General features: G+C 52.4%; 2 protein-coding genes and 1 long non-coding RNA gene across 11 annotated transcripts in view; 2 read left to right on the top strand and 1 right to left on the bottom strand.

The window, feature by feature from the left end:
- The window catches only part of LOC116557827, a 37313-nt gene extending 29555 nt beyond the window's left edge, over positions 1 to 7758 (top strand). For 7 of the 9 annotated variants that reach the window (XR_004271713.1, XR_004271718.1, XR_004271712.1 and 4 more), the window contains 2 exons: positions 3869 to 5085; positions 5591 to 7758. This is a non-coding gene — a long non-coding RNA (uncharacterized LOC116557827). The remainder of the gene's footprint in view (positions 1 to 3868; positions 5086 to 5590) is intronic. The other 2 variants (XR_004271715.1, XR_004271716.1) reach the window with 1 other exon arrangement.
- Positions 7759 to 7981: 223 nt separating this feature from the next.
- LOC116558062 (interferon alpha-inducible protein 27, mitochondrial-like) lies at positions 7982 to 16368 on the top strand. Its single transcript, XM_032287945.1, has 5 exons — positions 7982 to 8035; positions 9553 to 9625; positions 12662 to 12688; positions 13570 to 13764; positions 14267 to 16368. Exons 1-5 carry the CDS (start codon positions 7982 to 7984, stop codon positions 14353 to 14355), a joined length of 438 nt encoding a protein of 145 aa, XP_032143836.1. The 3' UTR covers positions 14356 to 16368.
- A 1968-nt stretch (positions 16369 to 18336) lies between these two features.
- On the bottom strand, positions 18337 to 20341 carry IFI27L2 (interferon alpha inducible protein 27 like 2). The gene is given in 5 exon segments (XM_032287541.1): positions 18337 to 18437; positions 18439 to 18511; positions 19028 to 19189; positions 19883 to 19912; positions 20112 to 20341. Coding segments are annotated over 5 exon segments (354 nt in total). The 5' UTR covers positions 20119 to 20341; the 3' UTR covers positions 18337 to 18355.
- Between the last annotated feature and the right edge of the window lie 239 nt (positions 20342 to 20580).

The following is a 20580-nucleotide window of genomic DNA, read 5'->3' as shown; positions in this document are numbered from 1 at the left end:
GTTACATAAGTGGTTTGAAACAATGATCCTTGCCTACAAGTGTGGCATCAGCCCAAGATTGAACAGGCAGTTGCTGGGGAGTCACCCACTCAGAAGTACTCTCTATAGAAGGCTGCAGTGGCTTTCTGCAAGGTTGTGGTTTTCAGAGCATCTTTGTAATAGCTCTTATCATAGGCATGTGTGCATGAGAGCCCCTTCTTGGTGGCCTGCCTCCATTTTGTTAGGATTTGGCATAAGCAACTCCATTTTGATTCTGACAACTTTTATAGCATAAAGGCTTTTGGCCTGAGCTGCTGAGAGAATGGATTCCAGGTTCAACAGTGACTTGGGCCAGAGCAGAGACAGGGAGACAACCTAGGAAGCTCCTCCAGTCATCCCGCTGAGAGATGCAGGAGGCTTAGTCCATGACTGGAGTTGCAGAAGTATGAGGAATGTTCAGATGAGATATTTCTGAAGGTGAATAAGCATTCACGGGTAGACTGCTGTGAGGGTGAGGAACCCATGTGGAGTCGAGGACTCCAGGCTGCTTAACCTGAGCTGCTGAGAGAATGGGGCTGCCCTTACAGAGCTTGGGCAGCTGTTGGAGGGACAGCTTCCAGAGGGGAAGTGGGAGTGCACTTGGGTCACTTTATGTTTGAGGTGCTTCTCAGTCACACACAGGGCATGTTGAGTAGGTCTAGGCTAAGCACATCAATCCGCAAGTCACCAGAGTACTTAACGCAGTGGGACTGGGCGAAGCGCCCTGGGGCGTGGGGCTAAAGCAGAGGAGTCTGAGGACTGCCCCTGGACACACCCACACTGCGCTGAGATCTGGGAGAGGAGCTGAATGAGACTGAGAAGGACAGACAAGTATGAAAGGGGTTGAACCGTGGAGAATGAGTCATATTTTGGAGGCCAGGTGAGGAACATGTGTTGGCCTCCTGGGGCTGCTGTCACAAAGGACCACAGATTGGATGGCTTAAAACCACAGACATTTACTCTCTCACAGTTCTGGCGGCCAGAAGTCCGAAATCATAGTGTCCCCGGGCCATGCTGTCTCTGAAGACTCTTGGGGAGAATGGCCATGCCACTCCCTAGCTTCTGGTGGCTGCTGTGACATCCTTGCCTTGTGGCCGCATCGCTCCAGGCTCGGTCCCTGTCTTCACATGGGCTTTTCCTGTGTGACTCCAAGTGTCTGTCTCTTCTTTTCCCTTATAAGGACCTCAGTCATACTGGAGTAAGGGCCCACCCTACTCCAGTATGGTCGCATCTGAATTACATTTACAAAGACTCTATTTCCAAGTAAGGTCACATTCACAGGTAGCAGATGTGAGGACTTGAACATATCTTGTCGGGTGATGTAATGCAACCACAACAAAGATGTTTTCAGGAAGAGAGAGTAATCACCCGTGTCAGACACTGCTGAGCGCTGGGAATGTTGAGGCCCAAGAGGGAGTGTTCTGAATGGGCACCAAGGAGGTCAGTGGGGACTTTGTAAGTCCAGTTTCCTGGGGACTGGGTTGGGAGGAAGGCTGATGGGGACGGGTTTGAGAGCGCATGAGAGGAGTGGTGGGTGGTGAGTCGTGCCTGTGCTCACATCTTAAAGACTCACTAATGTTCTAGTGCTTTGCCTTAGATCCTCTCATTAATCCCGGGAGGTGGCTGCTCTCATTATCTTACACATTTTATAGAGGGGACAGAAAAGCTAGGTAACTGCTCAAGGTCATGCAGTTCTGAGTCTGGGTGCCTAACCACAGTGCCATCCTGCCTCTCCCTGAATGGACAGAACTATCACGAGAAGCTTTGCTCTAAGGAGCAAAGCAAAGGGAGGCAGCAGCTGGTGGAAGGTGTGGTGTGAAGGGAGAGGTTGTCTTTGTTTTACTGGTATTGGGAACAATCCCAGAGAGAGGGAGACTTTGATGATGCAGAACCAAAGGAGGCACTACTGGAGCATGACTTGCAGTAGGAAGAGCAGGTGGGCCCAGTGCATGGGGGGACAGGCACACAAGCAGGGAGGCACATGGGTGGCAGGTGCAGGCGCTGCTCATCACAGAAATGGGAGGGCAGGGGGAATGTGGAGTGGGCGGGTGGGGGGTAGGCTTGGTGGTGACAGCAAGGGGAAGCTCTCTTCTGGTTGCCTTTTCTTGGTGACTTAGGGAGGCAAGAGAGGAGGTGGTGCAGGTTTGATGATCAGGGAGCAGTTGTAAAATTCGCATACTCAGAGAGTGGGGTGTGAAAGGAACGGAAAGACACAGTGGGGTTGAACATGAGAGAGGAAGAGGAGGGGAGAGAGCTGAAGGGTATGTGAGGGGCACTTGCCATGAGTCAGAATAGAATCTAAATGGGTGAGGAGGGTAGAGAGGATGTCGGTGAGTGAGGAATAGTGTTACAGGTTATATTGTCCCCCCACCCCACCAAAAATGTCTCAATTCCCAGTAGCTGTGAATGTGACCTTATTTGGAAACTGCCATTGCCGATGTAACTAAGTTGTGAGTTAAGATGCAGTCGCACTGGAATAGAATGGCCCCTCATCCAGTATGACCACTGTCCTTACGAGCAAAGAAGAGACCTGGAGCCACAGAGGGAGAAGGCTGCATGAAGACAGACAAGAGATTGGAGTGATGCAGCCGCAGGCCAGGAGCACCAAGGACTGTCGGCAGCTGCCAGAAGGAGGCAGAGAGGACCCTCCCTGAGAGCCCTCAGACAGAGAGTCGCCGTGCTGACTCCTGGACTGTGGACTTCCGACCTCCAGAACTGAGAGATAATTGATTTCTGTTGTTTGGAGCCACCCAGGTTGGGGACCTTGGTTACAGCAGCCTAGGAAACTAAGACAAAGATCAGAAATCCCGGGGTGGCCGGAGAACTCCCAAAGCTTGTGTTAGAGTCAGAAAGCTGGAAAGGGAGGAGTCAGGGCCTCTAGGGGGCTGCTCACTGCTGATAACAGGGAGGGTACCGTTTTGTTATTTACAAGGTCTAGGGCAGAATGCTAATAAAACTGATAATACCTTCTGTCATCTGAGCCTTCCACTGTGGCAGCCACATGCTACACGTGGCTCTTGGGCTCCTGAGATGTGACTAGTACAACTGAAGCAATGAGCTCTAAGTTTTATTTCATTTTTAATTCATTAAAATTTAACTAGCCACACATAGGTAGTGGTTACCGTAGTGAGCAGCACAGGCCTAGGGTGTGACTGAGGGGATGTACGTCACAGACTCCAAGGTCTTTGGAAGCGAGGAAGTAAGAACGGAAAGACATGTTTATGGGAAATGTCATCTGAGTAGAGATTGAAATCATAAGACAGGTCAGAAGCCGTGATAGAGAGAATGGGAGGACCCGAGCCATGAGCTAAAAGCTTCAAGGAATGGCAGGGAGTGATGGGAGGCTTGAAGCTGATTTTTGTACCTTCTCTTACTTGGCTGAGACCAAGGCCCCTCTTCTTGGGGAGCTCGCTGAGCTCACTCCTGCAGGTCCTGAAATCTCCAGAACTTTGGTCCTAGCTGCCTAAGCATCCCAGTCCCTACCCCTGTGACGGCCATTGTCAGATGTCCCTGCCAGCCCTGGGAACTCAAAGCAATTCAGGAGGCCCAGGCATGTTCTGCCTAGTGCTGCAGGGGCCCAGCCTTGTGGCCGGGACAGGTGACTTCTGATGGCGGGACCTGGGGAGGCTTCCTGCAGAAGGTGCCATGGGTGGAGCCCTGAGGATGGGGCCTTCACCTCTGACCTATGGCCTAGCATGGGTCAGGGGCTTCAGAAGAGGGATAGAATAGCAAAGCTGAATTTGAAATGGAGCTATCAGAATCAGAGTGGACCCACCCTCACAGGTTTGTGGTGTTTTTTTTGTTTTATGTTTTCTGTGTGTGTGTGTGTGTGTGTGTGTTTTGTCTCCAGGCAGGGCTGCTGTACAGCTGTGATCTGAGGAGGTGAGTCACTATGGGGAGGAATTCAAGCGCCCTTCCCCCACATCCCCTCAATCCTGAACCTCTGGGAGAAACTAGCCTTGACCAAACCCATAAGTCCCCAAGACATATGTGGGTAGCAGTGGAGTGAGCAGAGTGATGAGAACCTTGAGCAGCAGGAAGCAAAGCACAGCCATTAAAGGCGTGAGCCTTCGGAGGCAGCCAGAGCTGGGGCTACTCTCAGCTTCCACCAAGTACAAACCATGCGACCCCAGAAGAGTCATTTGAGCAGTCTGAGCCTGGGATTCCTCCCCCTCTAAAGCGGGGCCCATGGTATCCACGGGGACTTTTGCAGGGAGTTGTCAGCTGAGCTGTGTCTCATTCCTCAAAATTATTTGACAAAGCCTGGTAGCCCATCCACTGAGCCAGAAGCTTTTGAGCTGCTGTAAAGCAATGTCCTCCAATGCAGTGGCCAAAACTAAAGAAACTCATAACGTTTCTCTGTCACCTGCATCACATTTCAAGTGTTTAATGTGGCTACCCTTGTAGACAGTACGGAAAACAAATATGGCTATGATTGCAGATAGCTCTCTGACTGCACTGCTCTGGAGATGTTGGGGAGCCCTGGAGGACGCCCGCATGCTTCTGCAGGGCCCTCAGGGCCTCCATCCCCTCGCCTCTTTGGAAGAGCAGCTCTGATATTGTCTACTCTCAACCGTGTGCTTGGAGAGATCATATTTTCCTTGCCGAAAGGGAAAGTTTGAAGACTTCTGTTTTTATTTGACTTCAATGTATTTATTTGACATTAGGGGAACAGAGGCCCAAGGAGGGCCAGCGAGCCTCACATGGTGTCAGTGAAACAGTTCTAAACAGGCCTCGGAATTCAGATTCTCCTGGGAGCCGGTCCACTGGCTGCTTTCCACATTGACTGCCCTTGTTTTGAGATCCCATCCCTGCTCCAGGTCTTTCCCGAGAGGACAGCAGACACCACCTCCACAGGAAGATGTCAGGGAGATCTGGGGGGTCTGTCTCATGGGGCCAACCCCAAATCTCCACTTTGCTGCATTTGTGGCTGTGGTGACTGTGCCTGTGGGGCTCAGTGCCATGGGCTTCACCTCAGGAGGAATCACTGCGTCCTCCATGGCAGCCCAGATGATGGAGGGGGTGGAGTTGCCGCGGGCAGTGTGATGGCTACTCTGCAGTCAGTGGGTAACAGTTCCGAACAGGATGACCAGAGCCGGGAGATGATCCAACCCCAAGGCTGGACCCCAGGGAGGCCTTTCCTCTCCCTGCAGTTCCATGACCCTCAGCCTCCTGGGCCCCTTTTGTCTTCCTGTCACTGTCCTTTCTTCTGGTTGGAGGTGGGACCAGGGGTACAGCCTAGGAGATCTGCGTTCCTGGTGAACCCTACAAAAGCCAGGCAGGTCCTCTCCCCTCTCTGGGCTATTGGAAGATAAGGAGGCTGCCATTTCTCAGGGTCTGCCCGTTTGCTGGGATTCCCTCACCAGAGTTCATGCCTCCTTTCCAGGCAGTGGCCTGCAGCAGCCCCTCCCAAAGCAGAAATCCTAGGGTTTTAGGAAGTAGAGGTGGGGAAAAGGGTTGGGCTGCCTGGACCTCAGGCATCTGGAGGGAACCAGGGTCTCTGGCCTCCAACCCCCTGTTAGGAGCTGCTACCCCTCCCTGTGCCCTGTGCTCACCCTCTCTTCTCCCCCAGGGGCAGCTGGACTCTCCGTGACATCTGGAGTCATCCTGAGCTCTGCTGGGTCAGGTCTTGGAGCCTGGCTGGGTTGCTTTTGCACCCTCAGCTGAATACTGCACTGAAGCAGGGAGGTGACTCTCTTGATGGAGATGACTCTCCTGGGCCTCTGAAGGACAGTCTTCAAAGGACAAGTCCCCTACTGCCAAAATCATCCAAGGAAGCATGAAAAATAAAGACAAGAGGCTGCTGATCTTCTCCTAGCATCAGTTCCCTGTTCTTGTGGTCAGGATAGAGCACAGCGCTGCAGCAGGAGTGCTGGGCAGGGAGGGACTCAAGAGGAAGGAGCATGGGATGTCCGTGACCAGAGCCAGTCTGACTCCAGGCTTTCCACTCACTCTGTGGTCCTGAGCAGGTCATGTCTGCCCTTTGAGCCTCAGTTTGCTGCTCTTCAGATCAGGGAGGCAGCCAGAGTCAGCGTTATAGGATGGTGTGGCTCTTGGGTCAGTGCTTGAGCCATTGATGCTCAATTACGAAGCCCTTTGTCCCCATGCCTGACTGATCCCTTCCTTTTCCACCCAGGACTCAGGGGGTGGCTGTATGATTACTCTAGAAGTTGAACAACACTGCATTTGCCTGGCCGATGGGCCTTCTCCATACAGATAGAAAAGTTTCATTCCTCCAGGGAACTCTGTCCCTCTCGGCACAGAGCCCAGGCTCCTCAGCCCTCAGATGGACTGAGCAGAGCCTGTGAGGATGGGCAAGGGGCTGGGATTCCTGAGAAGTAGGCCGATGCAGAACACCCATTTCCAGAGACCTACTATGTGCCTGGCACCTGATTTGGGACCTACTGTGTGCCTGGCCCCAGATCAGGTACCAGGTGTCCTATGCACACTATGCACGCTGACCTGTTGTCTGCCACCCGGCACCTGCTTGGCCGTTAGAATAAGCCACAGTTGACTTCTGGAAAGCCTGTTAAGACTTGGCCTCTGATCTCAACCTCGGTCCCACTCTGGGCTGTTTGACCTTCACACTTATTATTCCTTTAAAGCTGTATTCCCATAGGGCTCTCTCTGGGATGCTGACTGAGCTGACTCCCACAGCTCCCAACTGGCCTCAAGGGCTCCATCCCACATGATCCCCCTGGCTGCAGAGGATCACAGAGATCCATCTCTGCCCTGGGTGCACAATGTTGGGGAAGCCAGCCCTTAACCAATGATGTTAAGGGACTTGGGGTAAATTACAGAAATGACCACATTCTCCTCCCTTTCAGCATGGCTGTACAGCTCCTCCCATCAAGAAGTAGGAGTTTCTTTCCCTTCCCTTTGAATCTCCTCTGGCCCGGGGAGTTGCTCTGGCGGATAGAACGCAGTGGAAGTGATGGCATGCTAATCTTGAGCCTAGTCCCTAAGAAACCCGGCAGCCTTCTGCTGCAACGCCTGGTCCCCATCACTGCTATGAGAACAAGTCAGGCTGGACAAGCACACAAGGCCCATTCATTCCAGACAAGGCCCCAGACATGGGAACGAGCCCAGGTGAGATCTGCGAAAGCCGACCTGCAGCTGCCTGCAGATGGTTGAGGGACGCAGCTGAGACCAGAAGAACCACCTGCCTAGATTGCTGACCCACAGAATCATGAGCTACATAACTCTTTTAAGCCACTAAATAGTGTGGTCACTTTTTATCCAGCCACAGGTAACACAGCATAAGACAATGTGTACAGTCCCTGAAGAGGATCAGCCTATATGGCTCATAGGACAGAGAAGGCAGAGGTTGATTCTAATTGTAGCTACCTGAAAAGACTTCCTGGAGTAAGTGCTGTGTTACTTAAAGATTATGTAGTTGTAAGTACTAGAAATTTGACAGCACCTTGCTCAGAGTTCAAGGGATTTCATTGATTTACCAAATGAAAAAGTCCAAAGGGAAAGTATGTTTCAGGCAAGATTTGATTCAGCAGCACAACGTGGATGTCAAAGACCTGTCTTCTGTTCTTCATTTCTGAGGCATCAGCTACATCCGGTGCCTGCCAGCTCTCTCAGTTACAAGGCAGCTGTTAGCAGGCTCTGGAAGCTACCTTCTTTATTCATGTCTCCCAGAAAGAACCTTTTTTCATGCACTTTCTCCTGAAAAGCAAAGAAACGTCTTTCCCAAATACCTCTAGTAAATGTTAATGCTGCTATCTTAAATGAAGTCATTTACTCATTCCTAAAACCCATTAGCTTGGCCCAAAGGCTGGGTGGGATGAGCTGATTGGTTTAAGCGCACCTGGGCTCACCTTTAGACAGTGAGAGGAGAGCCCATGCCTCTGCTACACTCGTAGTCAGGGCAGGAGCTCCTATACCTGAAAGAGGAGGTTTCTGTTTCAAAGAAGAGAGGGGGGTAAGGGACACTGAGTCTGTAAAGGACAGCATGGGTGATGTTCTGAGGGAAGACGGGCCTCGAGGACCCTTGGGGGAAACTAAAGTAGGCTCCCAGCCAGGCTCACTGCTTCTCTCTCTGTCGTGTTATCTTCTCACCCCGCCAGCCGTTAAGGAACAGCCCACGACCTGAAGGCAAGTGGACGGTAGGTTACTGTCTTTTTAGTTTTAACTTTCCAGCATGGGATTATATTATTTTCTAATGAAAATTAGCATTTTATTGCATTTAAATTACTTAAGAAATCTTGAAGTACCTTCTACTCTTGAAAACCTAGATTCCTACAGGTAAGGCTAAAGCCCCTTTATCTCTGATGAGCATCCTTGCCCCTCATTCCGCCCCCAATCCCACTCTCAGAAGTAAAGTGCTGCTGCAATTTCATACGTTTCTTTCCATGGACCTTCCTCCCTTTTATATTGTGATTAAACCTCATAAAATTTACCATCTTGACCATGTTTTTTTGAGACAGAGTGTCACTCTGTCACCAGGCTGGAGTGCAGTGGTGCAGTCTCAGTTCTCTGCAACCTCTGCCTCCTGGGTTCAAGCGATTCTCCTGCCTTGGCCTCTTGAGTAGCTGGGATTACAGGTGTCCGCCACCATGCCTGGCTAATTGTTTTGTATCTTTGGTAGAGATGGGGTTTCACCATGTTAGTCAGGCTGGTCTCTAACTCTTGACCTCAGGTGATCCACCCACCTCGGCCTCCCAAAGTGTTGGGATTACAGGCGTAAGCCACCTTACCTGGCCACCATTTTTAAAGTACAGTTCAGCAGTGTTAGATACATATTCACGTTGTTATGATACAACTCCAGAATTTTTTCATCTTGTGAAAATGAATCTCTGTCCCCATTAAACAGATCTGCTCTGCCCCCTCCTCCTGCCCTGGGAATTCTACATTCTGTCCTTATGAATTTGACTACTCTGGGTACTGCTGATTGGTGGAATCATATAGTATTTGTCGTGTGTGTGTGTGTGTGTGTGTGTGTGTGTGTGTGTGTGTGTGTGTTTGTGTGTAGAGATGGGGTGTTGCTTTGCTATGGGAAGCCTCTGACCTGGAGTAAATCACTGAGCCAGACCGCATTTCCTCATTTGTAATATGGGTGGGGGCGTGTCCTCTCTTTTTCATGTTAGTGAGGAGATTACAGAAGAACAGTTACCTTACCTGCCGTATACGCCTTAAAATGTGATTGGTTCTGATTTCCTAATTTTGGTGTCTTTTCAATTGCTCCGTGGAGATATAAGGAAGTCCCAGAACTGTCTAAGAAGTTGGCACTGGGGCTTTCAGGAGGAAGAAAGCAGCACCCCCCTACCACCCCAGGGGAAATAGCATCCCTCAGGGCCCTGGGCTAACACACGTCCTTTGGTAGCCCCAACTCTCCAACATCCCTCCTTCCCTCACCCCAGGTTCCTTTCCAGGCCTGCTGTCCCCACAGCTTACAGCAGCCTCCCTAGCCCCCTGGAGCCCCTCACATCTTTCAGGACAGTGGGAGGCAAGCCAGGTTGTGTGCCCATCACGTCCTTAGAGCTCTATCCCTTTGGCTGAAGTTGAGGAACTCTTACTCTCTAGGCCATGGAATTCACCCGAGCAGTGACTGGTGTGGCCAGGGTGGCCTCTGGCTGTGCTGTAGCTTTGCCTGTGGGTGAGTGTTCCCGGGAGGGGCTGCTGCTGGGGGCGAGGAGGCGACTGTGGCAGGTGGCAGTCCCGTCCAGGGAACCATGGGAGAGAAAATGGGGGAACACCTGCAGCCTTGCTGCCCTGCCCTGTCCTCCCACTGCAGGTGTCCGCCCCGGCTTTCCATCTGGGAAGGGGCCAGGGGCAGGCCTAGCCCTGGGTGTCCCACAGGTCCCCCCCACCCCCCGGCCCAGACCCCCTCCTGCCTAGCCCAAAACTGTCTATCACTGAGTCCCACTCTCTTCAGCTCTTCCTTCCCCTGAATTCACCATCAGAATTCACCTCCTTTGGGAGTTTCCCTTGTCAACAGGGTCCCTGCGCCCTACGAGATCTCAATTAAAATCAGAGTACTGATTTTAACAAAATTCTTCAGCCCACTTTTTTCACTGGTTTCTGTGAGATCTCTTTCTGGTTTTATTTATTTATTCTCATTTGTCTTCCTTTTCACCCTCAATTCCCATCCCTCAAAGTCAACCTTTGTAATAGATTTGATGTGTGTCTGGTTTTCATATGTATTTTTGCAGAACAGGTATTTTATTTTGTTTGCATGCGTTGTAATTGACATGCAGGAGAGCGTGTTGTAGATCCCATTCTGTCGCTCTTTCCCACACTGAACCATATTCTTGAGATCCATCAATGTTATTCAGTGAGCATCTAATCCTGGCTTCTACCTGCTGGCAAGTGCTTCTTTGCAGGTATCCACTGCCCTTTACTTTTCTGTCTCCTGGGTGGACATCAGGGATTCTCCCAACTCCACCAGCACAAATGGCATAGTCTTGAATGACCCCTACCCTGACTTGTGACCCTGCCCCAACCTCTACCCTCTATTTGAGCCCTGTGCACTCACCCTTTGCTGACCCTGTCATCCTCGGCTGCCCTGAGCCCCAACACATCTATCCTCAGACCCTTGTTGGGGGCACTGGAGGTTAGCTCCTTCATGCTGGGGTCCCTCACTGGCACCCTGTTTTGCGACTTGGAGGTAACTGGCCCTTGGCAACACACATCACTCTGTGTACCCCCAACTCAGTGCAGAGAAGTGTCATGAGCAAGTGAGGGCCTGGGCCACACCCAGCAGTCCTTTCTGTTTGTCAGAAATGCAGATGACTTCTCAGTTTAAGATCAGGCAATTCATAAAATTAAAATACTAACAGCTCAATTTGAGCCAGTGCTTTTATGTCCTAGTCATGAAGTCTAGCACTTGAGGTTTGTCCATTTGTTTAATTCTTGTAACAACCCCAGAGGAAGATAAGAAGATAATACTATCTCTTATTTACCAACAGGGACAATTTACTGTTGTCCAAGTGCTCTGTGCTGGACAGGAGGGCGTGGAGGTGCTGCTTCCGGCCTTGAAACAGGAGGTAGAATAATGATCAATGACAAGAAGCATTAATATGCCTGGCACAGTGCCTCACACCTGCAAGCTGAGGCGGTGGGTGGGGATCACTTGAGGTCAGGAGTTTGAGACCAGCCTGGCTGGTTGGCCGAGTGACACCTGGTCTCTACCAAAAATACAAAAATTAGTCAGGCATGGTGGTACATGCCTGTAGTCCCAGCTACTTGGGAGGCTGAGGCAGGAGAATCGCTTGAATCCAGGAAGCAGAGGTTGCAGTGAGCCAAGATTGTGCCACTGCACTCCAGCCTGGGTGACAGAGCAAGACTCTGTCTCCAAAAAAAAAAAAAAAAAAAAGTATTAATAGAAGTGGGGGAAGGTTGCATGGAGGTCTCAGGGCAGAGAAGGTTCTGAAGGGTGCATAGGGCAGAGGTCAGGCTCCTTTGCCCTATCAATGGCCATCAGCTGAGCCTAACAGGCAGGCCCCCAGACACACAGCAGCCAGTTCCTGAGGGCTTTTGTGTGTCAGGGCCAGGCTTACCAGGCTGCCAGGCAACTTGGCATCACCTCTCCTGCCTGCCAGTAAAACTGAACCTTCTAACCTGATTATTGATTCCTGAGTCCTGGGGCTCATAAGCCCTCCAGGTGGCCTTTCTGGTCACTAAGGGTTTGACCTTCACACCTGCGTCTCTTTACTTCCTCCACCATCACTCTAAGGCCTCTCCCTGGGAGTTGGCTGAGCTCACTCCTGCACATCTGGCTATCTTTAGAACTCCTGGTTCCAAATTGCAGTTTTGGCCCCTCTGGCTGCTGGGGAGTGGAACCTCTGCCTGCTTCCCAGGGACTCACCATGTGAGGGAGCAAACCATGCATACCCAGTGCTGTGAGTGGCTCCAGTCATGGAGGAGCAAGGATGAGTTCTGATTGGAAGAATCTGGGAAGGCTTCCTGGAGGAGGGAGCAATAGCATGGGCCTTGAAGAATCAGAAGCTTTCAAGTCATTCCATTCAAGCATTGCTCTCAAGTGGCATTCAAGCATTTCACAGTGCTTGCCCTGACTTCAGCCACGCAGTGCAAAATGAAGCACATCTTTCTCTACCATGAGGACTTATTACATCTGAAGAGTTTTTCTGGACTATAGGAGAAAGTCATGGTATCCCTCACTAATAAACACTGACCCTGCTTCAGGTGAGCTAACAGCCCTGCTCAGAAAGCATGACACCCATCCTCTTCACTTCTCCCTGTCCCGGTCAAACCACCAAGCCCTAAATTCCATTGCCAAGTATCCTGTGTTACCAGGAACAGACGTCAGAGTAGCATGCCTTCCTAGCCACATCTAGAAGGTTTTGTTCATTTTTATTCTGCCTTTTATTTGAACTAAACCTGGCTTGGGAGGAAGAAAAGAGAAGTTCTGATTTCCCCTAATCAACCAACCAACCAACTAGGTCGGGACCTCGTAAATTAATCAGGACAAGCACTGGAGTCAAACCCTCCAGTGACCTTCGCCTTCTCCAGTAATTCCACTTCCCGAAACGAAACAGAGCAGTAGAGGGAGTCATCCCTTCTTCTGGCTCCCAGCCTGGGGCAGCCCCCTCCCACTAGATGGGCAGCTGGCTCAGACAGTGGAGGGGAGGCCAGCGTGGATCCACTCACAGACTGTTCTTTTGGTTTCCAGCCAGGATTGCTTCAGTTGTGATTGGAGGTGAGTCTGTGGGGAAGGGGCCCAAGTAACCTCCTGCCTCTAGGGAGGTGGACTTGGGGAGCAGCCGGCATTGTCCATGCCAAGGCTCCCTTCGCGTGGGTGATCAGGGGAGGAGGTGGGATGAGGGGCTACATATGAAACAAGGAACTAGAAATAACGGCTCTGGAAGCTGGAAGCAGGGAACCTGGAGACTGGGAGCTGGAATGTGTGCGGGCAGGGCGTGGTGGTAGCCAGGCAGGGGCCATTTCCCCTTGGCAGAACGTTCACTGAATGACCTTGGGCATGTCTTTGAACTCCTCTGAGCTCCCATTCCTCTCCAGGGAAAGGGTTGGTAATGCCCATTCAGGGCTATCATCAGGATTGCATAGGGTGAACCAATAGAGATTGAACACAGTAGACAGGAAAGAGATGCTGGGGCTCAGCTCCCCTTGGTTTAGTGGCTTCCAATGTGCTCAGTGGCAACACCACGGAGCCCTAGAGTGCCTCTTTGAGCTGTTCTGAATGTGCCTCTTACATAATCTCCAGGGCAAGATCTGCTCCTCTAATGAGATTTGCTCCCCAAATGATGAAAGCAAAGATGAGAAACTTGCAAACCACTTCCCTGTTCCAGCATTTGGCTAAGGCAGACGCTGAGCGGGAGGTCAAGTGACTTTCCCAAGGAAGGTCCTGCTGCCTATCAGAGCTTGGCCCAGAGCCCTGTGCCCAGTGACCCCACTAGCTTTTCCTCTACTTCCCCCGCCTGGCTGTGCTCCCCTCGAGTCGTGCCTACTGGCCGTGCCCATAGTCTCTCCCAAGCTCAGAGTTCACCTCTTTCTCCAGATTCCCTGAGGTCCCCAAGCCCCTCCCCCACTGTATGTGGGGGGGGGGTTCCTTCTCCTGAGCCCGTGAACCGACCCAGCTCCTCTTCCCCGCAGCCACGGAGGTGCAGGCTGTGCCTGTGGTGCTCGGTGCCAGGGGCTTCACTGGGGTGGGAATGGCCGAGAACTCCATAGCAGCCAAGGTGACGTCCGCAGCGGCCATCGCCGACAGGGGCGGAGTTGCCTCAGGCAGCCTGGTGGTTACTCTGCAGTCACTGGGTAAGCAGCCTGGCAGGGCTTGCTGGGGAGGGCGATGAAGAGAGCAAGAGCCTCCAAGGGCCCAGTCCTGAGCTCAACCCCATGAGCCTCAATCTCTCTGTTCCTCTGTCTCTCTCTACCATTCTCTCAGGATTTCTCTGATGAGCTAACAGCCCTGTGGGAGATGGGGAGGGAGGGAAAGAGCCCTGGCCAGGAACAGCGGGCTCAGGAACACTCACCCTGAAGCAGACTTGCTGGGTTACCTGGGCGTCTCCTCCCTTCTGGGGTGCAGCCTCCTTCCCTGAAGAATGAGGCTGCTTCCAGCTCTGGAATTTACCACAAGAGTTCATGCCTGCAGCAGCCTTGCCCAGAACACCCGAGGGTGCTGGGAAACACGAGGGGAACTGGGTGAGGTCTCTGGGCCTCAGGCCCTCCTGAGGGTCACTGGAGTCTCTTCCCCCACAGTCCTGTCCCATAGAGCTTCCGTGACAGGCATGCCCCACTGCGTTCACCCTCTCCTCAGGAGCAACTGGGCTCTCCAGGTTGACCAAGTTAGTCCTGGGCTCCACTGGGTCTGCTGCTGCGGCGGCTGGCTTTGTGAACTTCCTCTAGCTCCCTGCCCCTCGCCCTGCAGTGAAGAGAACTGTGCCAGGAGAGAAGGTGCCCAGCTGTCCTGACCCAGTGAGGAGCCAGCTATAGCAAACACACCTGGGGTGAAATATACCAAACCCTACACCCCAGAGGAAAACAAGAAAGAAAGGTTAATTGTTGCAACTCTTCCCAGAAGCTTTTCCTCTCGCTGGCTGTGGGGCCGGCGCAGCGTGATTCTTGAGGTGGGGAAGGGGCATGTTAGGGCTCAATTCTCTTTCCCCACACTGTCATCACAAAAACTTGGGATATGATGAACCAAAATGAATCTAAATTTGAAGACAAGCTGTCGCTACCCTGCTACTGACTCTGTATGTAACCCTGGCAGGTCACCTCCTCTCTGAGTCTGTTTGCGCCTCTCTAAATGGGGAGTTGAACTAAATGGCCTTCAAGATCCCAGCCAGGGCTTGTGTTTGGCTCAGTTCCCATGAGGACTCAAGAGCAGGGAAAGCGGTGGGGGAAGTGAGGGGTGGTGGGGGAAGTGAGGGGTGAGGGGGGTGCGAACAGCCTGTTTTTAGCCACTTACCCCAAAGCCAGAGCCTCACATCTTTGCACACGTACCCCGCCCCCACCCTCTGCAAATCCAGTGGCTGTTTCCTGAGTGGTTGGCTTAGGCTCACATATGTCACTGACAAGTCTCAACGTCAATGTCCCGAGTCGTCCCAGACTCCACTGCCCTGGCCCTGGCCCTTTTCCCCCAATAGCCAATAGGAAACTTTAATTTGTCAGGGCGCTGACCTTTCTTCCTTAGGACCCTGGTCCTGAAATGTCCTTCCCTAACCAGAACAAGGCCTTGTAGACACTTCTCATCGCTGCAATGTGTTCTGCCCCAGAGTATCAGGAATTCGTTCATATGTTGTTTTGCTGCTCCTTTCCACACCGTCTATGAGCACATGCTGTGGTCCATGCACAGGGCTGGACCCCAAGGAAGAGAAGGGCACAGCTCGGTCTTTACCTCAGCAGCCCTCATGGTGAGTTGAAGGGATGGACCCACAGGCAGATGGCCATGGGCACTGACCTCCGATAAGTGTTATGCCAGGGGCCAGCCCATGCCTTGGGGGCCAGAGGCATGTCAAGGAAGGAGAGTGTGGATTTTATCCTGAGGACTTTGGAGAGGCACTGAAGGGTTTTCAACTGTGCAGTGACCACAGACACTGCAACCCTGTGCACCCCACCCTAGGTTTCCAAAGGGAAGCAGAACTGTGAGTCTAGTGCTACAGACATTTCAAAAACATTCAACAACTCATCCACGTCTCTTAACTGGGTCAATGAAGCATGGTTTCTATACAGCCGTAGGAATTAACACCTTCTCAGGGTGTTCTTTCAATATGTGATTCTTTTCCCCCACCTTCCCCTTTCTTTGATGCCTTGGGGAATCTGAAAAAAGCTGTGAAACTTCTCCCCACAAAATGTACACATTCCCCAAATAATTCCCTCGATGTTAGGGCATTCATTAGAACATTGGAAGACCCTCATTGAAGTGAAAGGTAAAACCCCCTGCATTAACTAGAAATCTGAGCCTTTCTGAAAGGAAAGCAGGTCTGACCTGGGTTTGGGAGGATGGACGAGCCTGCATCCCAGCTAAAGCCCAGTAGACAGTCCTGCAAGGCAGGTCACCTCGGAGCATCCATTATTCTAGGTGTAGGTCGTGACCTCCTCCCTTGTCCCGCTCATGAAGGTGAGGTCTTCCAGTTCCCAGGGCCTGTTTCCATTCTGGCAGCCAGCTCCTCACCCCACCTCGGCTGTATGGCTCTCACCTGATTCTTTACCTCTGACCCCTCAGCTTGGCCTTTGTAGCAGGCCGAATTCTAAGAATGGTGCCCAATGACCTCCCTGGCATAATCCCCTCCTCTCTGGGTGTTGGTGAAGCTTCTGAACATGTTGAGCTATCACTCCTGTGATTTTGGTACGTGAATGGCAAAACGGAGATTATCAGTCGGGCAAGGTAGCTCATGCCTGCAATCTCTGCACTTTGGGGAATCAGAGGGATCCCTTGAGCCCAGGCTGGTCTCAAACATGATGAAACTCCATCACTACACACAAAAAAAACCCACAGACATTTAGCCAGGCACGGTGGTGCACACCTGTTGTCCCAATTACTCAGGAGGCAGACATGGGAGAATCACTTGAGCCAAGAGGTTGAGGCCACAGTGAGCCATGATTGTGCCACTACACTCCAGCTGGGCAAAGGGGAGTTTCAGGAGCAGCAGAGGATGCACATGCCTTGGCACAGGACACCTAAAATGCATGCGGGCAGAAGGACAGCTGGGGGTCATCCAGACCAGACGTGCCTCCCTGTAAAACCTCCATGCTTGGAAGTTCCCTCCTTGGAAGACCATCGGAGGTCCCCTTTCTCTTGATGGCTTCTCGGAGCTACTGCCTTCCACCCATGCTGCCATGGAAAGGCCCAGTTACATATCCCTCTCCAGGTCTCTCACTGAGCAGCTGGTACTTACTTCCTCCTGGGACATCTTTCCCTTTGCCTCTCTCCTCCTCTGTCAGACTTCCATTCACCTTTCAAGGCCCAGGCCTTTTGCCTCCTCTTCCAGGGAGCCTCCCCAGGTATGAGAACAGATCCCTACCTCCTCTGACTCCTCCCGTGCTAGCTGGAGTCTGTCACTGCCCTGAACATAATGGTCTGTGTCACTTTTGTTCGGGTAAGGAAGACTGGAGTCTTTAGGTGACTGATAGAGTTTGGATGTTTGTCTCCTCCAAGACTCATGTTAAAATGTGATTCCCAGCGTTGGAAGTGGGGCCTAGTGTTTGGGTCATAGAGGCGGATTCCTCGTGAATGACTTGGTGCCCTCCCCACAGTAAGGAGTGAGTTTTCATTCTATTTGTTCACAAGAGACCTAGCTGTTTAGAATAGCCTGGTATCTCTCTTGCTCCCTCTCTCATCATGCGACATGCCTGCTCCTCCTTCCCCTTCTGCAATTGTAAGCTTCCCGAGGCTCTCACCAGAAGTAAATGCCGGCACCATGCTTCTTGTATAGGCTGCAGAACTGTGGGCCAAATAGGCTGCTTTTCTTTCTTTCTTTTTTTTTTAAGATGGAGTCTCACACGGTCGCCCCGGCTGGAGAGCACTGGCGCCATCTTGACTCACTGCAACCTCCGCCTCCAGGGTTCAAGCGATTCTCCTGCCTCAGCCTCATGAGGCTGGGATTACAGGTGCCTGCCACTATGCCTGGCTAATTGTTTTGTATTTTTAGTAGAGATGGGGTTTCACTATGTTGGCCCATCTGGTCTTGAACTCCTGACTTCATGATCTGCCCGCCTCGGCCTCTCAAAGTGTTGGGATTACAGGCGTGAGCCACTGGGCCTGGCCTCTTTTCTTTATAAATTACCCAGTTTCAGGTATTCCTTTATTGCAACCCAAAACAGACTAACACAGTGAGGGTGTGGTCAGGGCTCCAGGTCTTCACACATGAACTCAGCCTCTCCTTCAATCTTCCAGACACGGTTTGGTGACCATTCCTGACAGCCTCCTCCCTCAAAGTGCCCAGAGCCCGAATATAACACTTGGCACTATCTCTTTCTGCTGGCTTGCTTGTCAGCCTCTGACAGACTTTGAGGTTGGGCAAGGCAAGGTTGTGTCTTGTTCATTCTGGGTGTCTAGTGTCATTAATGAAGAAGAACAGAGGGCTCTGCGGTCAGTGGCTCCTGAAGTGCCCTGGCTACCCCTCACCCGCTCCCACCAGGAACCTGTGACAGTGCCAACACTGAATAAGGGGGAAATTGAGGCCCACAGAAGGCCCATGAATGGCCCTGGGTCATACGGCCCATCCTTGTAAGGCTGAGACCAACCAAAGCCTTCTGCTTACCGATGCTGTGCAAGGTTAAGCCCTCCCTCTGCCCCTCCATGACAAGGCAGGCTGGGAGGTGGGGAGAACTGGCAGCCTCCAGTTCAGAACTCCAAACAGAGCTGCAAGAAGCAAACACAGTGAGGCGCATCTGCACGTGACCTTTATTCCTCATGTTTCTCTGACTTGAGTGGGGGTTTTGGAGGTTCACCTTGGGGTACATTTTCTCTTGCCTCATCTCCTTCTCCCCAAGCAGGCCCCTATCGCTGACCCAATAGAGGCCAGGAGGACGTTGAATGATGTGGAGAGTCCAGATGCCCCTGGGGAGGAGACAGAATGAATGAGGACAGGGGACGGGCAGTGACCCAGAAATCCCGTCCAGATCCCCCCTTCACGTCCTGAAAACCCCGGTGCCCTGCTTTGGGTAGAGGCTGCTAGAGGCAGCTAAAAGACAAGTCAGGGGTGAATTCATGGTAACTGAGAGGCGGAGAGTCATCCACAGACAGACCCCAAGAGCTACAGTGTGTTCACTTTACACAGGAGGCCACTGAGGCCCAGAGAGGGCAGGGGACCTTGCCCAGGTCACCCAGGTGAAAGTGCGCAGGCATCACTTCTGGCCTGGGTTCCCTTCCTCTTCTCCCTACCCAGCACCCCATCACTCCTCCACTCCCACCCCAAACCTCACTCAGAAGGAGCCAGAAGAGGGGACAGTGAGGGAGAGACTGAAGATCCAGGAAGCTGAGGGTCACAGAACTGCAGGGCAAGGAGAAGGCCTCCCTTGGGCTCAGCCTCAGGCTGTCTTTTCCCAGCTCTGGTGGTCCGTCCAGGACACTTACCCACCGACTGCAGAATAGCCACCGGGCTCCCCGCAGAAATCGCACCCCCATTGGCGATGGCTGCTGCGGACATCATCTTGGCTGCTACGGAGGACGCGGCGATTCCTGCCCCAGTGAAGCCCATGGCACTGAGCACCACGGGCACAGCCCCCACTGCCAGGGCTGTGGGGAGAGAGAAGCTGGGTGGGCTCAGGAGAGAGAAGCTGGGTGGGCTCAGGGGAGAGAAGCTGGGTGGGCTGGGTGCAGAGATGGGCTCAGGAGAAGGGAACCCTCCCCTTAGGAATTCCTTGACAGTTTCTGGGGACTGTCAGCTTTAGCAATAGGAAGACGGCAGCTTCGGGGTCTCATGGTGAAGAAGAGGTGGTGAGTGTGGAACCAGGCGAGGAAAAGACGTCATAGGAAGGCCAGGCATAGCCCTGGTTTGTCTCTAACTTGCTGTGTGATGCGGTGAAAGTCAATACCCTTCATTGGGTCTCTAGGGGTGTGTGTGTGTGTGTGTGTGTGTGTGTGTGTGTGTGTCCTTCATTGGGTCTCTAGGTGTGTGTGTGTGTGTGTGTGTGTGTGTGTGTGTCCGAACATAAATGTGAAAAGAGCCATGTGGAGTTTAGCTACAAATCCTCTTTCAAACGAAATCTTCCTTCTACGCTTATCCTATATAAGGACTAGAGGAGAAGCTGGGGCTGGAATGGGAGGGAGCTTTTCCCTGGAGTATCTTGATGCTGCTCAGGCAGCTTCGGGAGTGGAGGGTAAGGGGGTGAGAGCCAGCTCAGCGCGTCATCTCTGCGGTCTCCCAGCACCCCCGGACCAGGCTAGGTGAGGGTCCAGAGTCAGAAGCGATCGATCCAGGTAACTTACCTCCACCCACTGCAGCAGCAGCTGCCTGTTCTAGAGGGAGTGCCAGGGGAAGGCAGAGGGGAGGGGGAGAAGGAAGGGAGAGAAGAAAAGGGAGAGAGAGGGAGGGAGTCAGTAATCAGCCGGTTAATGGAATCAGGGAACGGAGCTATTTCCCGTCTCTTCCAGGGCTGGGGTCGGGAAGGCCTGCTCCGCTCCCAGCCCGCCCGCCCCCTGGGGAAGCAAGACTCACTCATCATGGTGAGGCCGTCCGGGTTCCAACTCGACCCAGGAAATGACAGCGTTCTTGGGGTGTTCCTTCCTCCTCCATCCCACAGGGATACGCCCGTACTCTGCCCAGTAAGACGCAGGCCCCGCCCTCCCCACGCCGCTCTCGCCCGGGCACCGCCCCCGCTCCCCTGCTGGCCGGTCCCGGATCGACAGATCCACCGCAGAGAAAAGCGCTGGAAAGCCGTAGCCCGTGGGCCGTGCTCCCAAATTCCTGTAACGCCGCCCCCGACTCCAACCCGCCAATAACAAAGCTGCAAATATAAATAAATAAATAAAAATAACGAACAAGATACAAGGAGAAAACCGGTGTTTAATTTCACCTCCAGAGAGACACTAACATAATACATTCTGGCACTTTTCCTTCCAGCCTGAATATGTAAACACCCCCTCCACTACCTGCCAAGTTCCCGTCACACTCCGCTTTGCAAGTT

The sequence above is a fragment of the Sapajus apella genome, unplaced genomic scaffold (assembly GCF_009761245.1).
Source record: "Sapajus apella isolate SASKATOON/1434 unplaced genomic scaffold, GSC_monkey_1.0 scaffold20, whole genome shotgun sequence".
NCBI classification, from domain to species: Eukaryota; Metazoa; Chordata; class Mammalia; order Primates; family Cebidae; genus Sapajus; species Sapajus apella.
This window is presented reverse-complemented; position numbering and strand designations above follow the sequence as displayed.